This window comes from Gekko japonicus, unplaced genomic scaffold (assembly GCF_001447785.1).
Source record: "Gekko japonicus isolate JY-2015 unplaced genomic scaffold, Gekko_japonicus_V1.1 scaffold752, whole genome shotgun sequence".
Lineage (NCBI taxonomy): Eukaryota > Metazoa > Chordata > Lepidosauria > Squamata > Gekkonidae > Gekko > Gekko japonicus.
Window position 1 is genome coordinate 489,179 of NW_015170296.1, and position 21,228 is coordinate 510,406.

General features: G+C 44.1%; 1 protein-coding gene across 3 annotated transcripts in view; it reads left to right on the forward strand.

Moving 5' to 3' along the window:
- The window catches only part of LIN54 (lin-54 DREAM MuvB core complex component), a 56,199-nt gene that overhangs the window by 12,389 nt on the left and 22,582 nt on the right, over positions 1–21,228 (forward strand). For all 3 annotated transcript variants that reach the window (XM_015417930.1, XM_015417929.1, XM_015417931.1), the window contains exons 2-7: positions 6,653–6,717; positions 7,094–7,821; positions 11,228–11,348; positions 16,435–16,580; positions 19,143–19,298; positions 19,800–20,016. In XM_015417930.1, coding sequence (XP_015273416.1) covers positions 7,129–7,821; positions 11,228–11,348; positions 16,435–16,580; positions 19,143–19,298; positions 19,800–20,016 — 1,333 coding nt within the window. In that variant the 5' untranslated portion in view covers positions 6,653–6,717; positions 7,094–7,128. The remainder of the gene's footprint in view (positions 1–6,652; positions 6,718–7,093; positions 7,822–11,227; positions 11,349–16,434; positions 16,581–19,142; positions 19,299–19,799; positions 20,017–21,228) is intronic.

Genomic DNA, 21,228 nt, shown 5'->3' on the forward strand with positions numbered 1-21,228 from the left:
CTCGCCACTCTCCCCCGTCCAAAGCACCGGTTTCCCCCCCCAGCCTGGCTGGTCTCTCCCCGCCTGGCCGCCTTCCCAGCCTTGTCCTGGCCTCCCATTGCGTGTTGCCGCCACGCCGTTTGCAGAGCGTTCCCTGCGCATGCGCAGGGAACGCTCTGTAACTTTTTTGGGGATTTAAATATCCCCCCAATATGTTTTCAAAGTTTTTCAATTTTTGTGCATACGTGGGGACCGTATGCCCCCCAGGTGGCCCCGGAGCACGGATTTAGATATCCGCACGCACGGGGCCACTTCAGTATTAGTATATAGATAGAGAAGGATGTTTTAGAATGAATTATGCCTAATTACTAGATTTATTGAGAAATGCTGGGTAGTGGCTGCAAATCAGATTTCCCAGTATAGGATTATAACCAGCGCACTGAAGACATGGGTAGATGTGGAAAGTACATCCACCAGTGTCTTCCATTGGTGGTTGGCTGGATATAACCCTATACCTGGGGAGCTTTGATTTGCAGCCACTGCCTGGCATTTCTTAGTAGATCTAACAGATCTTCTCAGTAGATCCAAGCAAACCCTTTTTACCCCAGGAAAGCTGATGTCTAAAGTTGCAGGACCCTAGTGAATAAAAAAGCCTCAGAGGTTGGAAAGGCTGCATTTAGGAGGGGGAATCTGGCAAAATTGTTGCTTTACTTTATCTTTTGTTTTTGGCACTTTACGAGGGTTTCGTCAAGTTCTCCCCCTGAACTGCTTGGCTAGTTGTATGTGAACATAAGAACATAAGAGAAGCCAATGTTGGATCAGGCCAATGGCCCATCTAGTCCAACACTCTGTCACACAGTGGTCAGAAATACCAGGTGCCATCAGGAGGTCCAGCAGTGGGGCCAGGACACTAGAAGCCCTCCCACTGTTGCCCCCCCAAGCACCAAGAATACAGTGCATCACCTGTCCCAGCCTGTGAGTTTCTATGTATACTTTGTGGCTAATAGCCACTGATGGACCTCTACTCCATATATTCAGTGTTCCCTCTAGGCTGAGTTAGTGTGAGCTAGCTCACAGTTCTTTAGCCTCCGGCTCACAGATTTTTGTCTCCGCTCAGGAAGGGATGGCTCCAGAGCAAACTAATTTATGCAGCAGCCAAATCACTCACTCACAACTTTAATGCTAGCAGCTCACAAAGATGATTTTTTGCTCACAAGACTCCACAGCTTAGAGGGAACATTGCATATATTTATCCAGTTCCCTCTTTAAGCTGTCCATGCTTGTAGCCGCCACTACCTCCTGTGGCAGTGAATTCCATGTGTTAATCACTCTTTGGGTGAAGAAGTACTTCCTTTTATCCATTCTAACCTGACCGCTCAGCAATTTCATTGAGTGCCCACGAGTTCTTGTATTGTGAGAAAGGGAGAAAAGTACCTCTTTCTCTACCTGCTCTATCCCATGCATAATCTTATAAACCTCAATCATGTCACCCCTCAGTCATCATTTCTCCAAGCTAAAGAGCCCTAAGTGCTTTAACCTTTCCTCATAGGGAAAGTGTTCCAACCCATTTATCAGGGGGGGGGATCCATGCACATACTACTGGCATCAAATCAAACCCTCTAAATGGAAATTCTTTGGTCCATTAAGAAATGCCAGATGTGTTTCATCCATATTTTTTTAGCACTTCAGTTCTTCATTTGTTGTTTGTATTCTTCTTTCATGAGGATTGTTTTTTATAGAACTTCACCTCTCCAGTAAGGTGCAGTTTGAGCCTTCAAATACCCAGCTTGAGATCATTTGATATTTCTTCAAGGGCTGTATTGAATTGTATCCTACCGCTCCCCCTATTCCAATTGTGGCACATTCCTCTGATGCAAAAGCCAATGGAAGAGCCCCTTGCATTTGAAAGAAAAAAATCCTCGCTGTGTCTGAGAAACACACTGTAATTAGCTGAGCACTAGGGTACCCCCCCTTTGTTTCAATACTTTATTTCTGCTTTATTGTTTTTAATATAAGAAGTCAGAGGATTTGATTTAATTTGTCTTGATCGCCCTTTGCATTTCCCAGATTCTTTAACACAGTGGTAGCATAATGCTAAATTATTCCTGAGGTCACTCAAGAAAAGAGGGAATGTAGAAATAGAAATGAATTATGTGTAGAAATGACGTGTTAGAAGGGCCATAGCTTCACATTGCTGACTTTTCACTGGAATAAGCGGAGCTGCTTGTGGATGTTCAAGAGTTTAAGCAGGTGCAGTTTTAATTCGCGTAATTGAATTTCTGTATGATAAACCTGAAGGCATATGTCTTCACTACTGTTTTCAGCGGAATGTGAACTATAAAACTGTGAAGCACACACTGTGCTTTGCTCAGCAAGAGTTTGAGGACTGAAGTATGCATTTTTTGGGAGACCTGTGATTAGATATCACTGTATTTTTAATGTTAAAATGCAGTTGGGGAATGTGAAAGTTGAAACAGGTTTTGGAGATAGTAAATAAATGTTCTGTATGTTGATTTTAAAACTTCTCTTGATTGAAGTAACATTGAATTTGCCAGAGGAAAAAGTAAAAGTTTTTATTGGGTCAGACTTGGCATCTTTGAATTATTTCTGTATGTGCACTGTTACGTAGCTGTTTCCTAAAGATCTGGTCAAGTTTTATTATTCCTCCTTGGGCAACCCCTTCCCTGTGATAACTTGGTTTAAGCCTTTTGTCCAAGTAGAAATGTAACCAAAACATTTTCGGCTTCCCTGAAAACAGTCTAACTCATAGGTTACTTTTCCCCTTTATAATGGAACCCATATAATGGAGGGTGTGATGTTTTCTCTGGCTGGCAGTTAAGTTGTGGCATACCAGTTTGGAATTTGAAGAGTTTGCTTTCACCCAAGAGAGCTGGTGCTTATCTTCAGATGGGTTGGTAAGTTTGCATGAAGCAATTTTAAGTAGATATCTTGCACAACACTTTCCTTCTCCAGGTAAATTACCACGCTATACAGTTTTTTGTTAAAAGTTTGTTGATCGGTGAATGGTACCATCTTGCCCTTGCATGTTTTAAAGCAGGGGTGTTGAACTCATTTGTTTATAAGGGCCGGTTCTGACATAAATGGGATTTTGTCAGGCCGGCCCCTGGAGCCCCACATTGGGGGGTGTCTGTGCTAAAACTAATATTTCTGTGCAAAACTGGAGTTCCTTCAGTATGTAGAACTCTACATTTTAACTGCAGTTGGCCCCAAACCTCCCCCCCACCCTTAAAAGATACCTGCCTAAAATGGAAAGGTGGGGGGGGGGATAGTGGGATTTGGCAACACAGTTTTTAAAATCAAACATCAAGTAGAAGCACAAGGGATCACAGCAGAAGGACACCCCATGGCCCCTACCTGTGAGGAGGAGGCTGGAGGCTTGGAGTGGTGGCTGAGAGGCAGAGGAACACACAGAAAGGCTGAGGGAGCTGGAAGTTGGGCAGTCCCACCCTCTGCTCCCTGTACTCAGCAGCAGCTTGAGCTCAGAAGGGTGAGTACGGGCAGGGGAGGAGGGGGAGAAGAGAGCCCCACTCATGGGCCAGTTCTGGCCCATGGGCCATAGATTTGACACCCCTGTTTTAGAGCATCTGCCAGTTGGTGAGGGTGATCACTGCTTGGTGCTATGTTGTTTGTCTTTTGTATACTGGAGGAAGGGAATGGCTAGATTGGAACACTCAATTACTCAAATAAGTACAGGGGCAAGGAATACCCATTCTGGGGGAGTTTTTTGTTTTATCCAGATACAGGGATTTATTTATTTATTTATTTATTTGATTCAAATTTTATCCCGCCATCCCCACCACAGGCAGGCTCAGGGTGGCTTACGATAAGGGTTAAAAACACATTAAAACACAAACATAACAAGCATAGCTCAACAATAGAATACAATGAAAATAAAGTGCTGGTGACAATAACAACCCGGTGACCATGATAGATGTTCCCCAAAAACTAAAGTGCTGGTGACAATAACAACCCGGTGACCATGATAGATGTTCCCCAAAAATGTCCCCCGTCAGCATCCGGCATAGTTAGTTCGTATTCTCCAGTTCAGTTAATGTTAGTTGATGTCACTAATATACTTGATGTAAATGTGTCCTTGAGTTGTGGCAGCTATTTTCAAATAAGCCGCTCATAAACCTTGGTGGGCTTAAATCTCAGACTTGTACAATGTGTTAGATCTGGTCTGAAAGCAAGAGTTGTGTTGCCTTGGTCAGATCAGCCCCTGAATTTGGGGTGTTAAAAACAAAACACAGACACTCTGTCCTGCGCTCTGCAGACTTGCCCCACTGGGTCACCTATGGAGCAGTGCCTTCGGGTCTAGATAGCGAGGCTTGGGAGCGTCAATAGGTGCTAGAATCCAGGAGCTGGAGCTGGAGGCAAGTAGCTGGAGTGGCACACGGGCTTGCACCTAGTAGACTGGTTGATCCAGCAAGGCAGCCTTCCCAAGCCACAGCCTAAATAGGCTGGGAAGCAGTAAGGCTCAGTTGCCTCGCTGGCAGGCATTGAGCTCCTGTGGCTGCCCTGTGCTTTTGCCATGGTCCTGCAGAGAATTATTGTTCTCACTGGCTGACTCTGGGATCTGGGTTGCACGCAGCCAGTCAAGCACATCTCCTTGGGGGCACCCTGGTTCAGGCCTTCTGCTGCCGCTGCCGTTCCTGCAGAGTGAGAGCATCCCATTGCGGGGGCTATGGGCCTGAGTTTGCATCCTGCCTCTGGTGGTGCTGGTGGTGAGGTCTCCCTTGCAGGCTCTGGCAAGGGGGCCTCTGACTCTGCCCGGAACGTTGCAGGCACCTCTGCAGTCCCGATCCTTCCGGTCTTCCTCGTTCTCTTCTCCCGAGCAGTCAGAGGTCCCTGGGCTGGGCAGAGGTCATGACACCCTGGAATCGAGATTTTTCTGAGGGTTTGTATTTGTAAAAAAAACCCAACTTATCAGACTTAAATACTGTGTCATAAAAGGCATTTATTTATTCTCTCTGTCTCCTGATCTTGTGTGTGGTGATTGTTTCCGTTCATCTGGGAAAATCCATCCCCCCTTCCTTGTGCGCTTCATGGATGAATAAACTCCACTTATTCCGTGATGGGTTCTGGCCGTTAGTCATAAAACGATACAAATTGAGACTCAGAACGGCTTTTTGCAATCAACGAACAAAGCCCGCAGTATTTCATTAATGCATTAGAATACCTTCTAAAGCGGTAATCCTTTAATTATGCATGGGGATCTTGGATAAATGGCCTGGCTGTGGCCTGCTCAGGTATTTATAATTCCAGGTTTTGAGGAGCTAAGCGCTGCTGTTGCTGGCACCCAGCAGGAGTGCTGTGTACAGTCAGGAGGTGGGGAAGTGGCCCTGTATGAAAGAAAAGCGCTGATGGAATGAGGCAAGGGGGGGTGGCCCTGAGGCACCTCTCTTGTTAAACGGCTCTAAATTACTTGGAAAGGTTGATAATGTTGTGTTATATCCTGCCGGGGCCCTGCTGCATTACTTCTGAGCGAGTAATTCCCACAATGAGCAGATCAGACAATCAAAACCCGAGGTAATTGCCCATGGGAGGGCTGCCCATTGTGTCTCTGCATGATTTATTTGACCTTGCCTCCTTCCACTCAGCCTCTGCTGCAAGCAGGTGATAGTCTGCGGCAGAGGCTTAATAAATCATTAAATTCCTCTTAATGTAAAGTTGCAGCCAAAGCACTTTTTCCTCAAAGGAGGCTTTCTCCTCTGTCTCTGCATGAGTCACCCTCTCTCCTCTTGTATCCTCTGCGCTTCCTGGCTGTCACAGTTTGTTGATAACTAGGAATCGTTAAGGGGGAAGAACTAGAGGCTTGTTCGTAAAACGCCTGGCGTTAGTCCGAACTGTCTTAACCATTCTAATGTGCAGCATTTTCTTGTGTAGAAGTGAAACGTGTCTCTATATTGAGTTCAGACACAATCTTAAACATTTGGTAAACTGGAAGATTTGGATCCCATAAATCTTTGGGGACCGGAGACATTTTCCTTAGGCTACCGGCTTCCTCCTGCCACAGAATGCTGCTCCTGGTGTATAGGTGGCCCCAGGGAACATGAGGGGAAAGGTGTAAAGGACTGCAGTGGGAGGGGGGGAACTGGCAAAAGCAGAAATGAACTGAGATTCACGACACCGTTTGGCACTGTTACGAAAAGTCAACTTGCAATATAATTGCTGCCTCCAGCAAATCCATCTTGAGGTACATGAAATTTCTCCCCCCCCCCTCCAAAAAAAAAGCCACCCTACCTAGCTTGGCTGTTCTTTTACATTTCTCTCTGCAGCATTTTTCAGAAAGGGAGAAATGAAATCATTTGCTTCAAAATAAGTCCCTACGCCTGGCTTGATGCTCCAATGGCTCACTGAAGGTGTTAAAACAGTTAGCCAAGAGGGTCACTGAACTGTGCTCTCCACACGGTTCTTTCTGCAGTCGCTGGCACTGTTCTTACCCACTGCTGAATGAAGGAACCATTCTCTGCTTCTTTTTTCATGAAAATATGGCTGGCTGTGTATAGCTCTGGAATTCTATATTTGGCAGTGATGTTTACTTGTCTACACTCAGTAGAAATCACGTATCGGTAAGCGTCGAGGTGGTAGGGGCTTGGCTCTGTAGAGAGCAGCTCTTCTGAATTTAATTCTTCATCTTTGCTCCCAACAGATGGTGCTGTGCTATATTGCTGCCGGAGGTGGTCTGAAGTGGAACAAGGTTTAAAAGCAATTCAGGTAACTACATTAAATGGAACTCTTTGTTTCCGTATTTCAGCCGTACACCAGGCAAGTACCTAGTCTGTAAGAAGTGCCAGCATCAGATGTTCTTTAAAAAGCTCCCTCATGGCAGAGGCGTTTTACAATAATTTGCTCTCTGCAACCCAGTCAAGAGTTTCATTTCGTAGGGACAATCTTAAGCTGCGGCCAACTTCTGCAGTCCTAGCCACTCTTGATGGGCGTAGTAGTGGAGGATCCATGTTTGTCCTGCCATATTTTGGCCACAGCCAATACTTCCAGAGTGATGTGGTCTCCTGCAGTGATGTGTTACCCTTCAAGTTGCATATAATTGTCAAGTTGAGAAACTGAATTTTTTAAAAAAATATCATTGCAGCGCCTCGTCTTTGACCCTCCATCAGCATTTTCAATATGGAGGTGGTGTCGGCAGAGGTGAACAGCTTGCTCCCAGAGGAGATCATGGACACGGGTATTACGCTGGAGGACGATGAGAACATCGAGGCCGTTATTGTGTCGTCCCCCATGGGTGACTCCATTCCCATGGAAACGGAACTTGAAGAAGTGACAAATATAAGCTCACTGAGAGAATCTACGACTGCTGCATTGTCAGTCCCCACAGAGACCGTCACGGTGCCCAGCAACTGCGTGAGCCACGTCATGGGGAACACTGCCACTGCAAAAATTGACTCCGGCCTGGCTCTGCAATCTTCCTTTCAAAGTGGCCTCCAGAAGCTCAGTGCTCAAACTCCTGTCACCATATCAGCCAACCAGATAATTTTAAACAAGGCGACGGACCTGAAAATTGGCAATCAGACAATAAAACAGGAAGGGCAGAAGCTTATCGTCACAACTCTGGGGAAGCCCGGGCAGCCCATAGTCCTGGCGCTACCCCACAACCAGCTGCCCCAGTCTCAGAAAGCCACGTCACAGGCACAAGTGAGCGACTCCAAAGTTACCCCGCAGCAGTTCAAAGTGGTGACAATTGGGGGAAGGTCAGAGGTGAAGCCTGTCATTGGTGTTTCCTCCTTAACGACGGGAAGCCAGCTGGTCAGCCCCGCTGCCCAATCCTCAGTGTTGCAGACCCAGCAGTTAAAGGCAGTGCAGGTAAGAATGAGTTGCACTAATGAATCTGTGATACCATTGCTCTCTTGTGGAAAATAATGTCTTTTGGCCAGTGTGCCGTTGAAACAGGACTGGGAGAAGCAAACTCCAGCCAAGTAGTAGCTGGGGTGGTAATCAGTCAACCAAAGAAAATGGAAATTGTCAAGGTGGAATATACCACGGTTAGGCAGAGTTGCCTAACTCTTAAGTTTGAAGGTCTTACTAAGGCTATTGATTATATTCACGACATTTATTTATTTATTGTTTCGATGTATATCCCACCCTTCCCGCAAGCGGACTCATGGCGACTCACACCAATAAATGTAATATTATCTTTAAAAAGTCAATCAGACAATAAATAGCCATATTAAATCAATACAGTAAAACCAATTTAAAACGTTTAAAGTGGGCAGTGCAGTATATTCAGTTTCAGTTCCTGCTGCCAGGAAATGAGTAGGCCAGTGCCGATCCATAGTGGCCTCATGCAGCAACAATAATAATAGGGAGGCCAGCTGGTAGATGCCCGCTGCCTCACTCAAAGACCTGGTGGGACAGCTCCATTTTGCAGGCCCTGCGAAACTGTAACATATCTCGCAGGGCCCTGATCTCAATCGGAAGCATGTTCCACCAGACAGGGGCCTGGGACAACCAGCAGATGGCTGTCTGCCAGGCGCAAGGCTCTTCAGGGCTATGGGGAGAGGTGGTCCCGTAGATATCTCAGTTCCAGGCCGCATAAGGCTGCGGCTTGGGACTGACATAGCATACCCTGACCTGGATGGCTCAGGCTAGCCTGACCTTGTTAAATCTCAGAAGCTAAGCCGGGTTGGCACTATTCAGTATCTGGAGACCACCAGGGGAATACTAGGGTTGTGACACAAAGGCAACAGCAAAGCACCTCTGCAATCATAGAGTTGGAAGGGAACTCCAGGTTCATCTAGTCCAACCCCCAGCGCAATGCAACAAAGATGCTGATGGGTCTGAGTGTCATTTGTCTTGAAAACCCCAATGGTGCACCATAAGTTTTTAGCAACTTTTCAGCACTTTCCACCACCGCCATAACCATTAATAATACCCCTATTATGTCTGAAAAGAAGAAAAGATTTAACAATTTATATGGGGCAAAGACAAATTCTTCACGTTCTTAAACAAAACAAATTCTTCACGTTTCAAGAGAGAATGGAGGATTAGGTGCACTGAATGTGTACAATTATTATGTAGCATATATGTTGAAGGTTATTCTGGAACGGTTTAGAAATAATTAGAGTAAATTGGTCTCGGATACTGAATGTAGTGAAGTTGAAGTATTGTTATATTTATGGGTATGCTATAAGAAAGAGCATTCAGAACTCATAAGTGGAACTATGATTCTGTCACCACTGGGAAGTACATGGGGGATAACATATATGTTGGAATTTTTTTGCCTCATTCCTCACTGATACAAAATAAGGAGTTTCAAAACAGCTACTGCATTGGGTGATTTTGGACTCTGGCTTTGTGCTAATGTTTTGAGATACTGATTTTGTGATCTGGAAAGATTTAAGTATAGGAAATGGCTTAGTCAGCTTTTCGGTACTAGTGCAATAAGGCCATTTTAAGACTTTGATATTTTTTTTTAAAAAAAGAATTGCCGACTAGAATGGTATGGTATATTTAGGCCACTATGAAGCATTTAAAAATTACTGTATGAACCACCTAATCAACCAGACTTGCTGTCTAAATGATACACCTTTCCCCAAGAAACTGAGACAATAGGCACTGTGTATAGAGGTAAATGGGGAAAGGGTTTACATCTGTCAATCCACCAAAAGGCAATATACAGCTTTTTAAAAGGTCACGGGTAATAGAATGCTTTTCCAGAGTGTATGCTGTGTCAGTGATTGCTTTTACCCACTGGGTCTCCCAGCAATGCTCTACTTTAGTTCAGCAAGTACTGCTGTGATCTCCTGGTCGCTGCTAGTTGATTGTCATTGAACTTTTAAAGATGTAGAACAGCTTAATGATATAACAACGCTGCATATAACATATTCAGTTCTGTGATCTTTAGCTTGTTTAAATTCAATCAAGCACTCTTTTAGTGTTATTTATAAAAGTAATAAAAATTGTTATTCCAAAATATATATATATCAAGCTCTCCTTTTCACATTCCTTCTTTGTTTTCCTGGTCCCACCACCCAAAGCAAATGCAGTATAAATTTAGACTGCAGGGTCTTTGGGGCAGGGTTCTTTTCTTTTTTTCTTCTTTTTTTTACTCATACGGCTCTAATTCATTTATTTCATTTATGGTGTGCCTTTCTTGCTGAGAAAGGTTGCAACTAGAAGCAATACAATAAATATAGCAAATACAACCAGGGAATTTAGAGAGCAGTGCGCTAAAAACACAGCATAGTGCAAACAGAGCAGGGCTACAAGATTGGTAAACAATGTGGTGAAATGTTGTATTATGCATGATGAAGAAGCTGGAGCACAAAATTAAAGCGACAGTGTAAAATATACAATGAAGTCTGCCTTAAGTTCCACAACTAGATTTGAGACCAACAAGATTGGGGGGCAGGGGGGGGAATAAGCTTTTGAGAGTCAAAGCTCCCTTCTTCTGGTGGTATCTCGTGAGGGGTGCTTTGACTCTTTGAACGCAAATCTTGTTGGTCATTAAGATGCTTCTGGACCCGTCCAGTTGTTCTCCTGCAGACCAACATGGCTACCCTCTGAAATTAAGTTCCACAGACCTTCACTGCAACCTTCTTCTCTAAGATGCCACAGCTGTTACAGCACTTGAAAAACAAATCCATGATGGCATAAGCTTCCCTGGATGCTATTTCCACAGACAGGTGAAGTGTATCCTGAGCTGGCTTGTTTGTATATACAAGGGGATGGGAATTGTAAACAGAGGGGTTAAAAGCTGTGAAAGGCAAGAATTACATCTAATGTGACATCTGATGAAGCGGGTTCTCTAGTCCATGAAAGCTTATGCCTTAGTAAATCTGTCTTTAAGCTGCCATGGTGTTCTTTTGTGTTCGCCGTAGCAGACTGACACAGCCACCCCTCTGGAGTCTGTAAACGGCTACGTTCGCCGAACGGTTTTGCTCAGGGGTGGTGCTGCCCAGGCCAAAGGTAGTGTAGGCATCCTTTCCAAGTGGTCGGTGCTTCTCCCAGAGGTAAAAAAAGAAAGGGACACCTCAGAGACTTCTGGGGTGTTCTCTCACTTATTGTGTTGCAGTTCTTCAGCTGAGTGTACTGAGCAGCTTGGCTTAGGAGGGGCCTGCCTCTCCCTGGCTATAGACACTGGCTTTCACTGACCGGCAGAAGGAATAAAGGGCAAAGGAGTGGGAAGCAGCAGTGCAGTGTTAATAGGTGAGAATACTTTCTGCTCTAAATAAATTGATTTTTTTAAAAAAAATTCCCTCCCTTTCAGATTGCGAAGAAAACCGGAACACCCACCTCAGCACCGGTGATCACAAAGCTGATCTTCACAAAACCAATCAACAGCAAAGCAGTTACAGGGCAGACAACTCAAGTGTCACCAGTCATTGCAGGTTATATATTTGTGGCTTCTTACATAGGGTTGTTTTAAATTGGGGTGTGTGTGTGTGTGTGAAATGTGAACTGAGTTGTAGATATGAACCGGGAACCAAAGGGCAGCAGGCTCATAGGGACTTTTCAGGTGTCCTCTTACCATTACTGCCTTTTGGTTCCTCCCCAAAAGCTGGTTTTGGAAGGTCAGGGAATTCTCCAGAGTGACACTTGATGTGGTGCAAAGGTCTCTGCTGTTAGAGGGGAAATTGGCAGTCCTCCCCCCTCCTCCAGCTTCATAGAAGAACTTATATAATACATCAGGGGTCCCCAGCATGACCCCAGTGGGCACCATGGTTCCTAACAAGTGTTTTTTAGAAAATTGGTGGGGCTTTTGCCCAGTAAGGCTTCTGATTGACCAATGGAGGTTTGATTGGCCGTGCAGATTTTTTAAAATGTTGCTTTGGCAGCAGTTACCATCTCAGCACAAGGATTTTCAATGTGGGACTGAAGGTAAACTGTGGCCACCGCTGTGGTTGGCTACACCTCCTGCGGCAGCCATTTTGTTGCTGCGCCCACCATACTGTGTCAGAATTCCAATGGTGCCCACAAGCTCAAAAAGGTTGGGGACCCCTGCTGTACATGAATGTTTGGCTCCTAGTCAATGCTCCCTCTAAGCTATGGAGTCCTGTGAGGAAAAATTCTTCTTTGTGAGCTACTGTCATTAAAGCTGTGAGCAGGTGATTTGTCTACTGCATAAATTAGTTTGCTCTGGAGCCATTCTTCCTGAGCCAAGACAAAAATGTGTGAGCCAGAGGCTAAAAAACTGTGAGCTAGCTCACGCTAACTCAGCTTAGAGAGAACACTAGTCACAGACTTCATCTTCTACCCCATCTCAAACATTTCTCAGGGTAGATGAAATGTGTGTCAAATGTCAGAATCTCAAGAGAAAGATGATTTTGAATGCTTAAAATGTGTTTAAAATGATAAGGACTTTTTCCTCAGATGTTCAGATTAGGGTCTGACTTTATTGTGCTCTAATAGGTAGAAAAAGATTATATTACAGGAATATGCCACTTCCTTTTTTGTTGCAAGGGAACTTATTTTATTTATTTTTTTAATTCAATTTCTATCCTGCTCTCCCCACTAATGGGCTCAGGATGGTTTACAAGGTGACAACAATAACATGTAAGTTAAATAATTTAAAACAATAATGTAAAACAATGGTAAAAGCAACACCAGAACAAAAAGCCTCATTAGCTATGTTCAGTTTAGACTAACCAAAATTGTGTTTAGGTTTGCAGTTGCTCATCTGTGCCTGTATTTTAATTGCCTTTTTAATTTTGTATCTTCAGTTCTGTTGTTATTATGTTAAATTCTTTTTCATATGCCTTCTCTCCAATGCCATGCGAATTCTTCACAACAAAATTATTCTTAAAGATTTTCTTAGCATTTTTTGGAACATAGCATATCTCTTGCAGTCAACAGACAAATGTAAATAAAATGATTAACTAATTCTGCTTTTCTAAAAGAGAGAATCTTAATTCAGGCTAGTTGCATGTGCTAAAAAAGATTTCCTTTTCTCTAATTACCTGAGTTACTATGAACTGTCTGCTTATCTGATAGATCAGATAAGCTTTTCCTTGGTTTACTGTACTATAACTTTGTTTTAATACTTCACACTATAGTTCAAAATTTGCTTCAGGTGTTGAAAAAAAGCTATCTCCTGTATTAAATAAAAAAGAAAAATATTTAACTGACTTTTTAAAAAGTTTGCTTTAATTTATATCGCATGTATCCCAAAGGCTTTGGAAAGTTTGCCATTGTGTTAAACTCTAGGCTTTACTTACATCAGGGTACAGCTTAAAGAATCACTGATTGGTGTAAAAATATGGAGTGAGATTACTAGAAAGCTTTGCTGCCTTCAAAATTTCTGGCAGTAGCTGCTTTGTGTTCCATCTACCAAAACAAAAAACCAAAAACCCAGCCATGTACAGAAAAGTACAAATACAAACAGTCAGGAAGCATCCATTGACTTGGGTAGCAGTGTATTTTGCAGGCACTGTAGAAACATGATGGCAGTTTGTGATGTGGATCCACCAGTAATTTCTGCAGATGCAAGGGATTTCTATCTGCTGACCATAATTTCTTTTCCTCTGCCCTTCCACTGCATCCCAGTGCTGTTTCAGAGGGACAGGGGATCACCAGGTACAGCATCAGGCATCAGTTGGAGGTCTGCAGTGGGGGTGAGAAAAAAATCACTCCACCCCCCTTTTATCTGTGTCAATCCTCTGATGGATCCAGGACTATATCTAAATGTACATTTTATTCACATTTAATATGCCTCTGACTACACCTAGATCTGTTTCGCTGCTATCTTGCTAACATTTGAACAATTCATCAGACGTCAAAAAAGTCTATTGTTCAGATAATAAACACAAGCTAATTTTCACTTATACCTCATACCCAGAAATACAGATAACTCGCTTTCAAATATGGCAGGTATAACTTCCTGAGAGATATTTAAATGGCATTAATACAGTCATGAGAAAGAGGGGCTGTGGCATGCAGAGGGTAACAAGGTTCAATCCCGGGCATCTCCAGTTAAAAAGGACCAGGCAGGAGGTGATGTGAAAGATCCTGGAGAGCCACTGTCAGTCTGAGTAGACAACACTGACCTTGATGGACCAATAGTCTGATTCACTAGAAGGCAACTCCATACCACCCCCCACCCCAGTTCTGTATATATTAAAACCCTGCATTCCAGACAAGCATGCATTATAACCAGTTTGTTCAGCACAACACCTTTCAAACCGTGTCATCGTGGCCCATAAAAGTTGAATGATCATATTCCTTTAAAACCCTGTTTGTATATCTCATATATTCAGAATCATGAACTGGTCCTCCATAAATGATTTCTGAACATATTCGGTAGTAACAGGACAGGAAGCAGGCAAGGAGGAATGAAGGGTGCATATTCAAAGGCAGTTAACAGACTAGTTACTTGGGGTTTTTTTGCCTTTTAACCATCCTGTCACATTCGGGGTAGTGGTTAAAGAGGTGAGTTTGCGCCTGCTGTGGGTTTATGAGTAGATATGCCAATATAGATCTATGCTTATGAAGCTGGGGAAAGGCAGTGGCGGTTCTACAGTTGTTACTGGTGGAAAGAGCTGTCAAGTCACAGCTGACTTATGGCGGCCCCGTAGGATTTTCAAGGCAAGAGACATTCAGAGGTGGCTTGCCATTGCCTGTCTCCATGCTACGACTCTGGTATTCCTTGGAGGTCACCCATCCAAATACTAGCCGGGGCTGACCCTGCTCGGCTTTGAGATCTGACAAGACTGCGCTAGCCTGGGCTACCCAGGTCAGGGCTTCTACAGTGCAACATATAAGGGTTGCAGGACAAGGGAGGGTGGTATCACATTTGTGCATGTAGTCTGACATTGTAGCAGCAAAGTGCATTGATTCCATGACTGGTGGAACAGAAGGTCTGGTATAAAACCCAAAAGCTTCTATAGTTAATTTGCTTAGGATTCACTCTATTCCTACCAACATTTCTGTGTGAAAGAGTTATGTGACTTCCAGTGTGTGTGTTACATGATTTCTTGAACATAAGATTGGTCCAACCCTGTGATAAAGCTGCTGGGAGTTGCTTGATCGTAACTTAGTCTTCTTAAATCCCAAGGGATCGCTAGTATTTAGAATTAGAGTTGGAGTTCACTTAGGAGCCTGGTGATAATAGTGAGAAATGATACTGCGGGAAGTCAGGTGGTACCTGATTAACCACAGCTGTTCAACTCTATAGAAAGGGAGTTGTTTCTGATCTGCCAAAAGCTTTCTGTTGCTAACTTGAATAATCTTTTTGAGTTGGATATTTGTTCTGGAACATCAGGAAGTCTTTCTCCTACATGTTCAGAAAATAGGTCCCACAGTGATTGGGAGAAGGACGTTATAGCTCAGCCAGTGAGTGCATGTTTTACTTGTGAGAGGGCTGCTGTTAAATTCCTGTGACCCTCTTTATTCTTGGGTAGTGGAACTGGACCTTAGAATTGTGTACAAGTCCATGGGTTCCATTTTATGGAAATCATGTTTTGTGCCCCATGATTGGTAGGTACTTATGTAGCCACACTCCCAGGGTATGCCCCCCCCCCCCCCCAATAAATGGGAATGGATTGAGGTACTGGAAGAGACAAAGTATACATGAGTGACCAGTATTCTTCAAGGTGAGTTCTGCCTGCAGAAATTTGTGTGTCTCATTCCCCTCTGACTTCTAGTAGGCACTGTAATAAAAGTTGGAAGTAGAATTGGAAAGGAAACAGCAATGGTCTGAGCATTGCACAAACTCGCCTTGAGACACATAGTGAACCCTTCTCGCACCCAGTCCAGCAGTTGATTGCTGACAAAATGCTGTGGAAGATAAAGCTGTGCATATCTACACCCTGATCAGGCTTTGTGGAATTTTATCTCTAAGGTTATACATAGGTTGCTTTCCCCTCCTTTTTATTTAGAATTTTATTCTATTACATAACTCTTCCTTCATTAGGGGGGAACAAAGGATAAATGTGTGTGTGCGGGGGTGGGGTAACCATGAAGCTGGGGAGGGGCCAATCCCCGGCATTTCCAATTAAAAAGCATTCATGTGGCAGGTGATGTGAAAGACCTGTGCATGAGGCCCTGGCGAGCTGCTGCTTGTCTAAGTAGACAATACTGACCTTTTCAAGGCTCTGATTCAGTATTAGGCAGCTTCATGTGTTCATGTGAAGTTGCAGAATGAAGTTAGTAAAAAAAATGGTCAACCTTTGTAATTGGAAGCATCCACTTTTCAGTTAGATGGTGGCTTGGTATATTGCCAACTTTTTCTATGTCTTCTCTGCATAAAATTTTCAAAATCGCTGCAACTTATCAAATACAACTTGCCGTTTTTCAGGAAGTCCGAGAATTGTCTAATCTGTGATAAGAGAAGAATGATGAAACGGGCAGTGTCTCTTGTGGGATGGTACGAAACTGTGAATTGGCAGGTTATTTAATATTCAGCACATGTAGCTGAGACTGAAAAGGCTTCAGAGACTATGATTACTAAATTGCTTGCTGTGATGCTTTTTTCTGCAGGTAGAGTTCTGTCACAGACTAATCCGGGAACACCTCCCAAAACTATAACTATCTCAGAAAGCGGAGTTATTGGGACTTCATTAAGTTCTACTATACAGCAGACACCAAATAAAATTGCTATCTCCCCCCTGAAGTCCCCTAACAAGGTAAAAAACAAAGCTAATTTGTTTTACTTTAGCATTTTGTGGATGGCCCCTAATCAGCTATTGAATTTCACTGTTAATAAATATTGAAAGACCATTCTCATAATCATAATTCCATTGATATGAAGGGTATGGTGATTTCACAGTGTAAAAATTGTTGCAACTGGAAGACATGTTTCTCTTAAACAGAAATAATCATTCTCTGATTCCGTCAAATATGGGAGATATATGTTAGCTCCTTGAAAAGTCAAACCGTATTGACTTCAGATCCACAACAGGTGAAAAGACAAGCTGCTTTTTTATTCCATTAGCATTTCTTTTCCACACATTTTCCAATTAATCTACAGCCATGAGGCCTAGAGGTTTACTGTCCAAGTTTCTTTTGCTGAAGCTGACTTCTCCGAATATTATCAAATAAATAATTTGGGGAAAAAATGCTTCTGGGACCTGGTATTGCCTGCAGTTTGATGTAATCTAAGCTGTGTACCAATTACGATAAGAGGTGGCTTTAATGCGTTACTGTTCTTATGCTGGAGATAACTCACTGTAGCATATGTGGATGGTACGTGCCTTATTGATTACCATCTACAGCAAACCATTGCAATTGATTAGATCTATATAACAGTACAGACCAATGTATCACTGAGTGGTGTATCTTTTAGATTTATGGTTTATATAATCCTGTACATGAGCAAAAGACTCAAGATGCTTTTCAGATAAATTTATGCTACATTTCTATAAATGACCAGAATTCATCAAAACTAGTTAGAAACTGGCTTTGAGCTGCTTCTTCGGTGAACTTACATCAGGGGTTCCAAATGTGGTGCTCGTGGGCACTATAAGAACATAAGAGTCGCCAATGTTGGATCAGGCCAAAGGCCCATCCAGTCCAACACTCTGTGTCACACAGTGGCCAGAAATACCAGTGCCATCAGGAGGTCCACCAGTGGGGCCAGGACATTAGAAGTCCTCCCACTGTTGACCCCCCCAAGCACCAAGAAGACAGAGCATCACTTGCCCCAGAGCCCCTAGCTATACCTTGTGGCTAATATCCACTGATGGACCTCTGCTCCATATGCTTATCTAATTCCCTTTTGAAGCCGTCCATGCTTGTAGCCGCCACCACTTCCTGTGGCAGTGAATTCCATGTGTTAATCCCTCTTTGGGTGAAGAAGTACTTCCTTTTATCCGTTCTAACCCGACCGCTCTGCAGTTTCACTATGCCACCCACCAACACCTTACCTGGTGCCTGCCAAATGTTTTAAGAAAGTGGGTGGGGCCTGTTGGGGCTTTTGCCCAGCAAGGTTTCTTATTGGACATTGGCGGTTTCATTGGCTAAGCAGGTTCTTGAAAACATGGCTGTGGCAAGAGCTGCCTCCACAGCACAAGGATCTGCATGACTGAAGGAAAGCCATGGCAGCCATTTTTCGGCTTGCTCCGCCTCCCACAGCAGCCATTTTGTAGCTGTGCCCACCTCTCTGTGTCAGAATTCCAGAGGTGCCCATAGGCTCAGAAAGGTTGGGGTCCCCTGGCTTAAATCATCCTCGTGAATAAATCCATCAAAATCTGTACAAATCCACTTGCCTGCACTCGCTTCTGTTAGTTTTTGTGGCACATGTATAGCCTGAAGGGGGAAAAACTCCTCCAATTTATAGCAGCTTTCCTGTCTGATCACCTGATGCTGGTCTTAATTGCCACAGGCTGCCAAGTGAGTAGCTATTGACCTGGCAAATGCAAGCAGAGTACCCAAACAGACTACTTTTACGTTGAATGCTTGGTTCTGATGATATGTTTCTCCTGTCTTATTTTTCCTCCCAACTTTTCTGTTTTATGATAATGAAAACACAAATATGCTATTCATACTGTATTTGCCATTCTGCCAGTTCGCATGGTAGTACCCAAGCTAGAAAGATCAAATGTTTTTGCAACACTGACATTGGCTTTCTAAAGTTGCTGCAGCCTTTAGCTGTGCTGATGATGTCTGTGCTCAGGTCAAGGTAATGTTCCAGTCATATTCTGGGGTCCAGGAACAAACCGTAGCCTCCCTACTCCCCTCTCACACTAGTGTCCCTTTAATTTGTTTTAGCACTGTCATTTGCTGTGATGTTTGGAAATAAAACCCTCATCTGTTGAAGTGAGTTTCTGATTTGGAGGGAAGGCACTAACCGTAGTTTCCCAGTTCAGAGGACATGGCAAACTGGGTTTGACGGACAATTGAGAGTGAAGTTGCATGCAAAAGGGGCAGGGGAAGACTTCTTGAGTCCACACTCCTTTCCAGTTTTCCAAACCATAGTTTAAAAGGGGCAGGGGAAGACTTCTTGAGTCTACACTCATTTCCAGTTTTCCGAACTGGAAGATCATCTAAACTGGGCCATCTTGTACATCATGCCAGTTTGCTACTGCAAATCTAACTAGGCTGCATTGCTTTTTCTCAATGAAAGACATAAAAATCTCCTTGACCTTAGTGCATCTCCACTGTGTTTCCAAGCTGAAGGGAGCTGCTACTGTATGGAACTGCTTGCTGTAGAACACTTTATCTGAGGTGTCGTCAATTTGTTAAAACAGCTAACGGTGGTGTCGGTCGCCTCGCAGCCTCCAAATTCCCCACAGAAAGCGGTCAGTGTTCCTCTCAACGTAGCCCTGGGACAGCAGATTCTCACAGTGCAGCATTCAACACCCACTTCCCCAGGCAAGGCAGTGACTAACAATACAACCGCTCAGGTATGCTCACCTTATTCTTGTGCTGGCTGCTGCTACTTCCTTTCGTGTCTCTCCTCTCACATGCAGCACCAAACTGTATGATTTCAAACACTGTGTTGACTAGTGTTTCGTTTCCATGTTGATGAGCCCAAATGGAGGGGCGTGAGGAAAAGAAGCCCAAAGCAAATGACAAACGCTGACGTCAGGCCAACAAATAGTATCTGGTCTAATAATGATAAGAACACATAGCAGAGTTTAAATGTTTCCTTCTCAGTGCTTTAATCTGGAATGTGAAGGGGAATAATACTGACCCACGTTATGGGATAATGATTTGGGGGCGTTAATGTTTATAAAATGTGGTTTTATTGTGTATGTTTTAATTTGTTAGCTGCCTTGGTGGCCCTCGTGGGGGCAAAAAGACAGGTTTATAAATTTTTAAAAATAAGTTTTGTAATCTATCAAAGAAAGAGGGTAATGGAATAAAGCCGTGGAAGTAATTTTACAATTGTGATTGTTTAACAGGCTGTGAAATCTGCAGTGCAGACTCTCACTGTGGGGGGAGTAAGTACGTCCCAGTTTAAGACCATCATTCCCTTGGCAACAGCATCTAACGTCCAGCAGATCCAAGTACCTGGGAGCAAATTCCATTATGTCCGGCTTGTCACCGCCACCACGGCCAACAGCTCAGCACAGCCCGTCGCTCAGAATCCCAGCACCAGCACAGCACCGCTCCAGCAAGGTTCGCAGTGTCTTCATCAAATAGTTTCAGAGGGTAGCTGTGTGTTGTATCTGCAATAGAACACCTAGTTCCGAATGCAGTAGCACCTCAGAGAGCAACTAGATTTTCAGGGGATGGAACTTTCGAGAGTCAAATTTCCCTCCATCAGACATGAGTATTAATGGAGATCTCTGAGTCTTTCTCTTACAGTCAGGAGGCAGGAGGGGTACTGTAAAGAATGTTTATTAAAGGATGCAGAGGTACAATTCATGTTATGATCAGCTTAATTAAAGCAGAGAGGATATGCTTGGTAGAACAATGCTTGTGTCCTACCAGTTGGGAAGAGAGTTACATGTGTGGGAGGACTGTGTTTGGGAGTGTGTGAAAGCGATTAGAGTTGTTGCAGAGTCCTGGCTGCTTGCGAGAGGGAGAGGAAGGGGCATTGTGTGACTGTGATTGACTGTAATTCAGTATTTAATAAAGCACCTTGCCAGAGGCATGAGCCTCTGGCACGAGCTGAAGGGCGAGCTAAAGGGCTCTTTGCCTGTGGCTCTTAGCCTAGGGACTCTTAGACTACGAGCTCTGTAAGAAGCCCAAGAAGAGGCAGAAAGCCAAGGCCCTAGGCTCTTTGTCTTCCCTGTAAGGTAAGTTGACTTCGACTAGAAAAACCACAAAAATACAAAGGGTTTTAAAAGGGGGATTATATTTACTTATTTTAAAAGAATTATGAAACCAGAATGCCAGCAGGGGGTTGGGGGCTATCCAGTGTCACATGTATGACTATCTGCCCACTGGACAGAAGTCTTGGGTGTGTGCTCGGTGCAGGGAGCTCCTGGTTCTCAGGGAACGTGTGTGCTCCCTTGAGGCCAAGGTGGCTGACCTGGAGAAGCAGAGAGAGTCAGGCGCACAGAAAAGACTCTCGGGGACTTGTTAGATATGTCCCACTCTGGATCTGGCAGCCCCACCACCGTCAGGGAGCATGAGGGTCAAGGAGAAACAGGGCACCGTGCTGAGGATAAGGGGAATGTGCCCTCAGAAGGGACCTCTTCCCCAGCTGGTGAGCGGGTATCCTCCCTGGGCAGGGTGGGAGGGGGGCTCTTGGTAGTTGGTGATTCGATCCTTAGGCAGGTAGACAGCTGGGTGGCGAACCCGCGTACTGACCGTATAGTGACTTACCTGCCTGGTGTGAAGGTAGCGGACATTACCCGTGTTTTAGATAGGCTGGTAGATAGT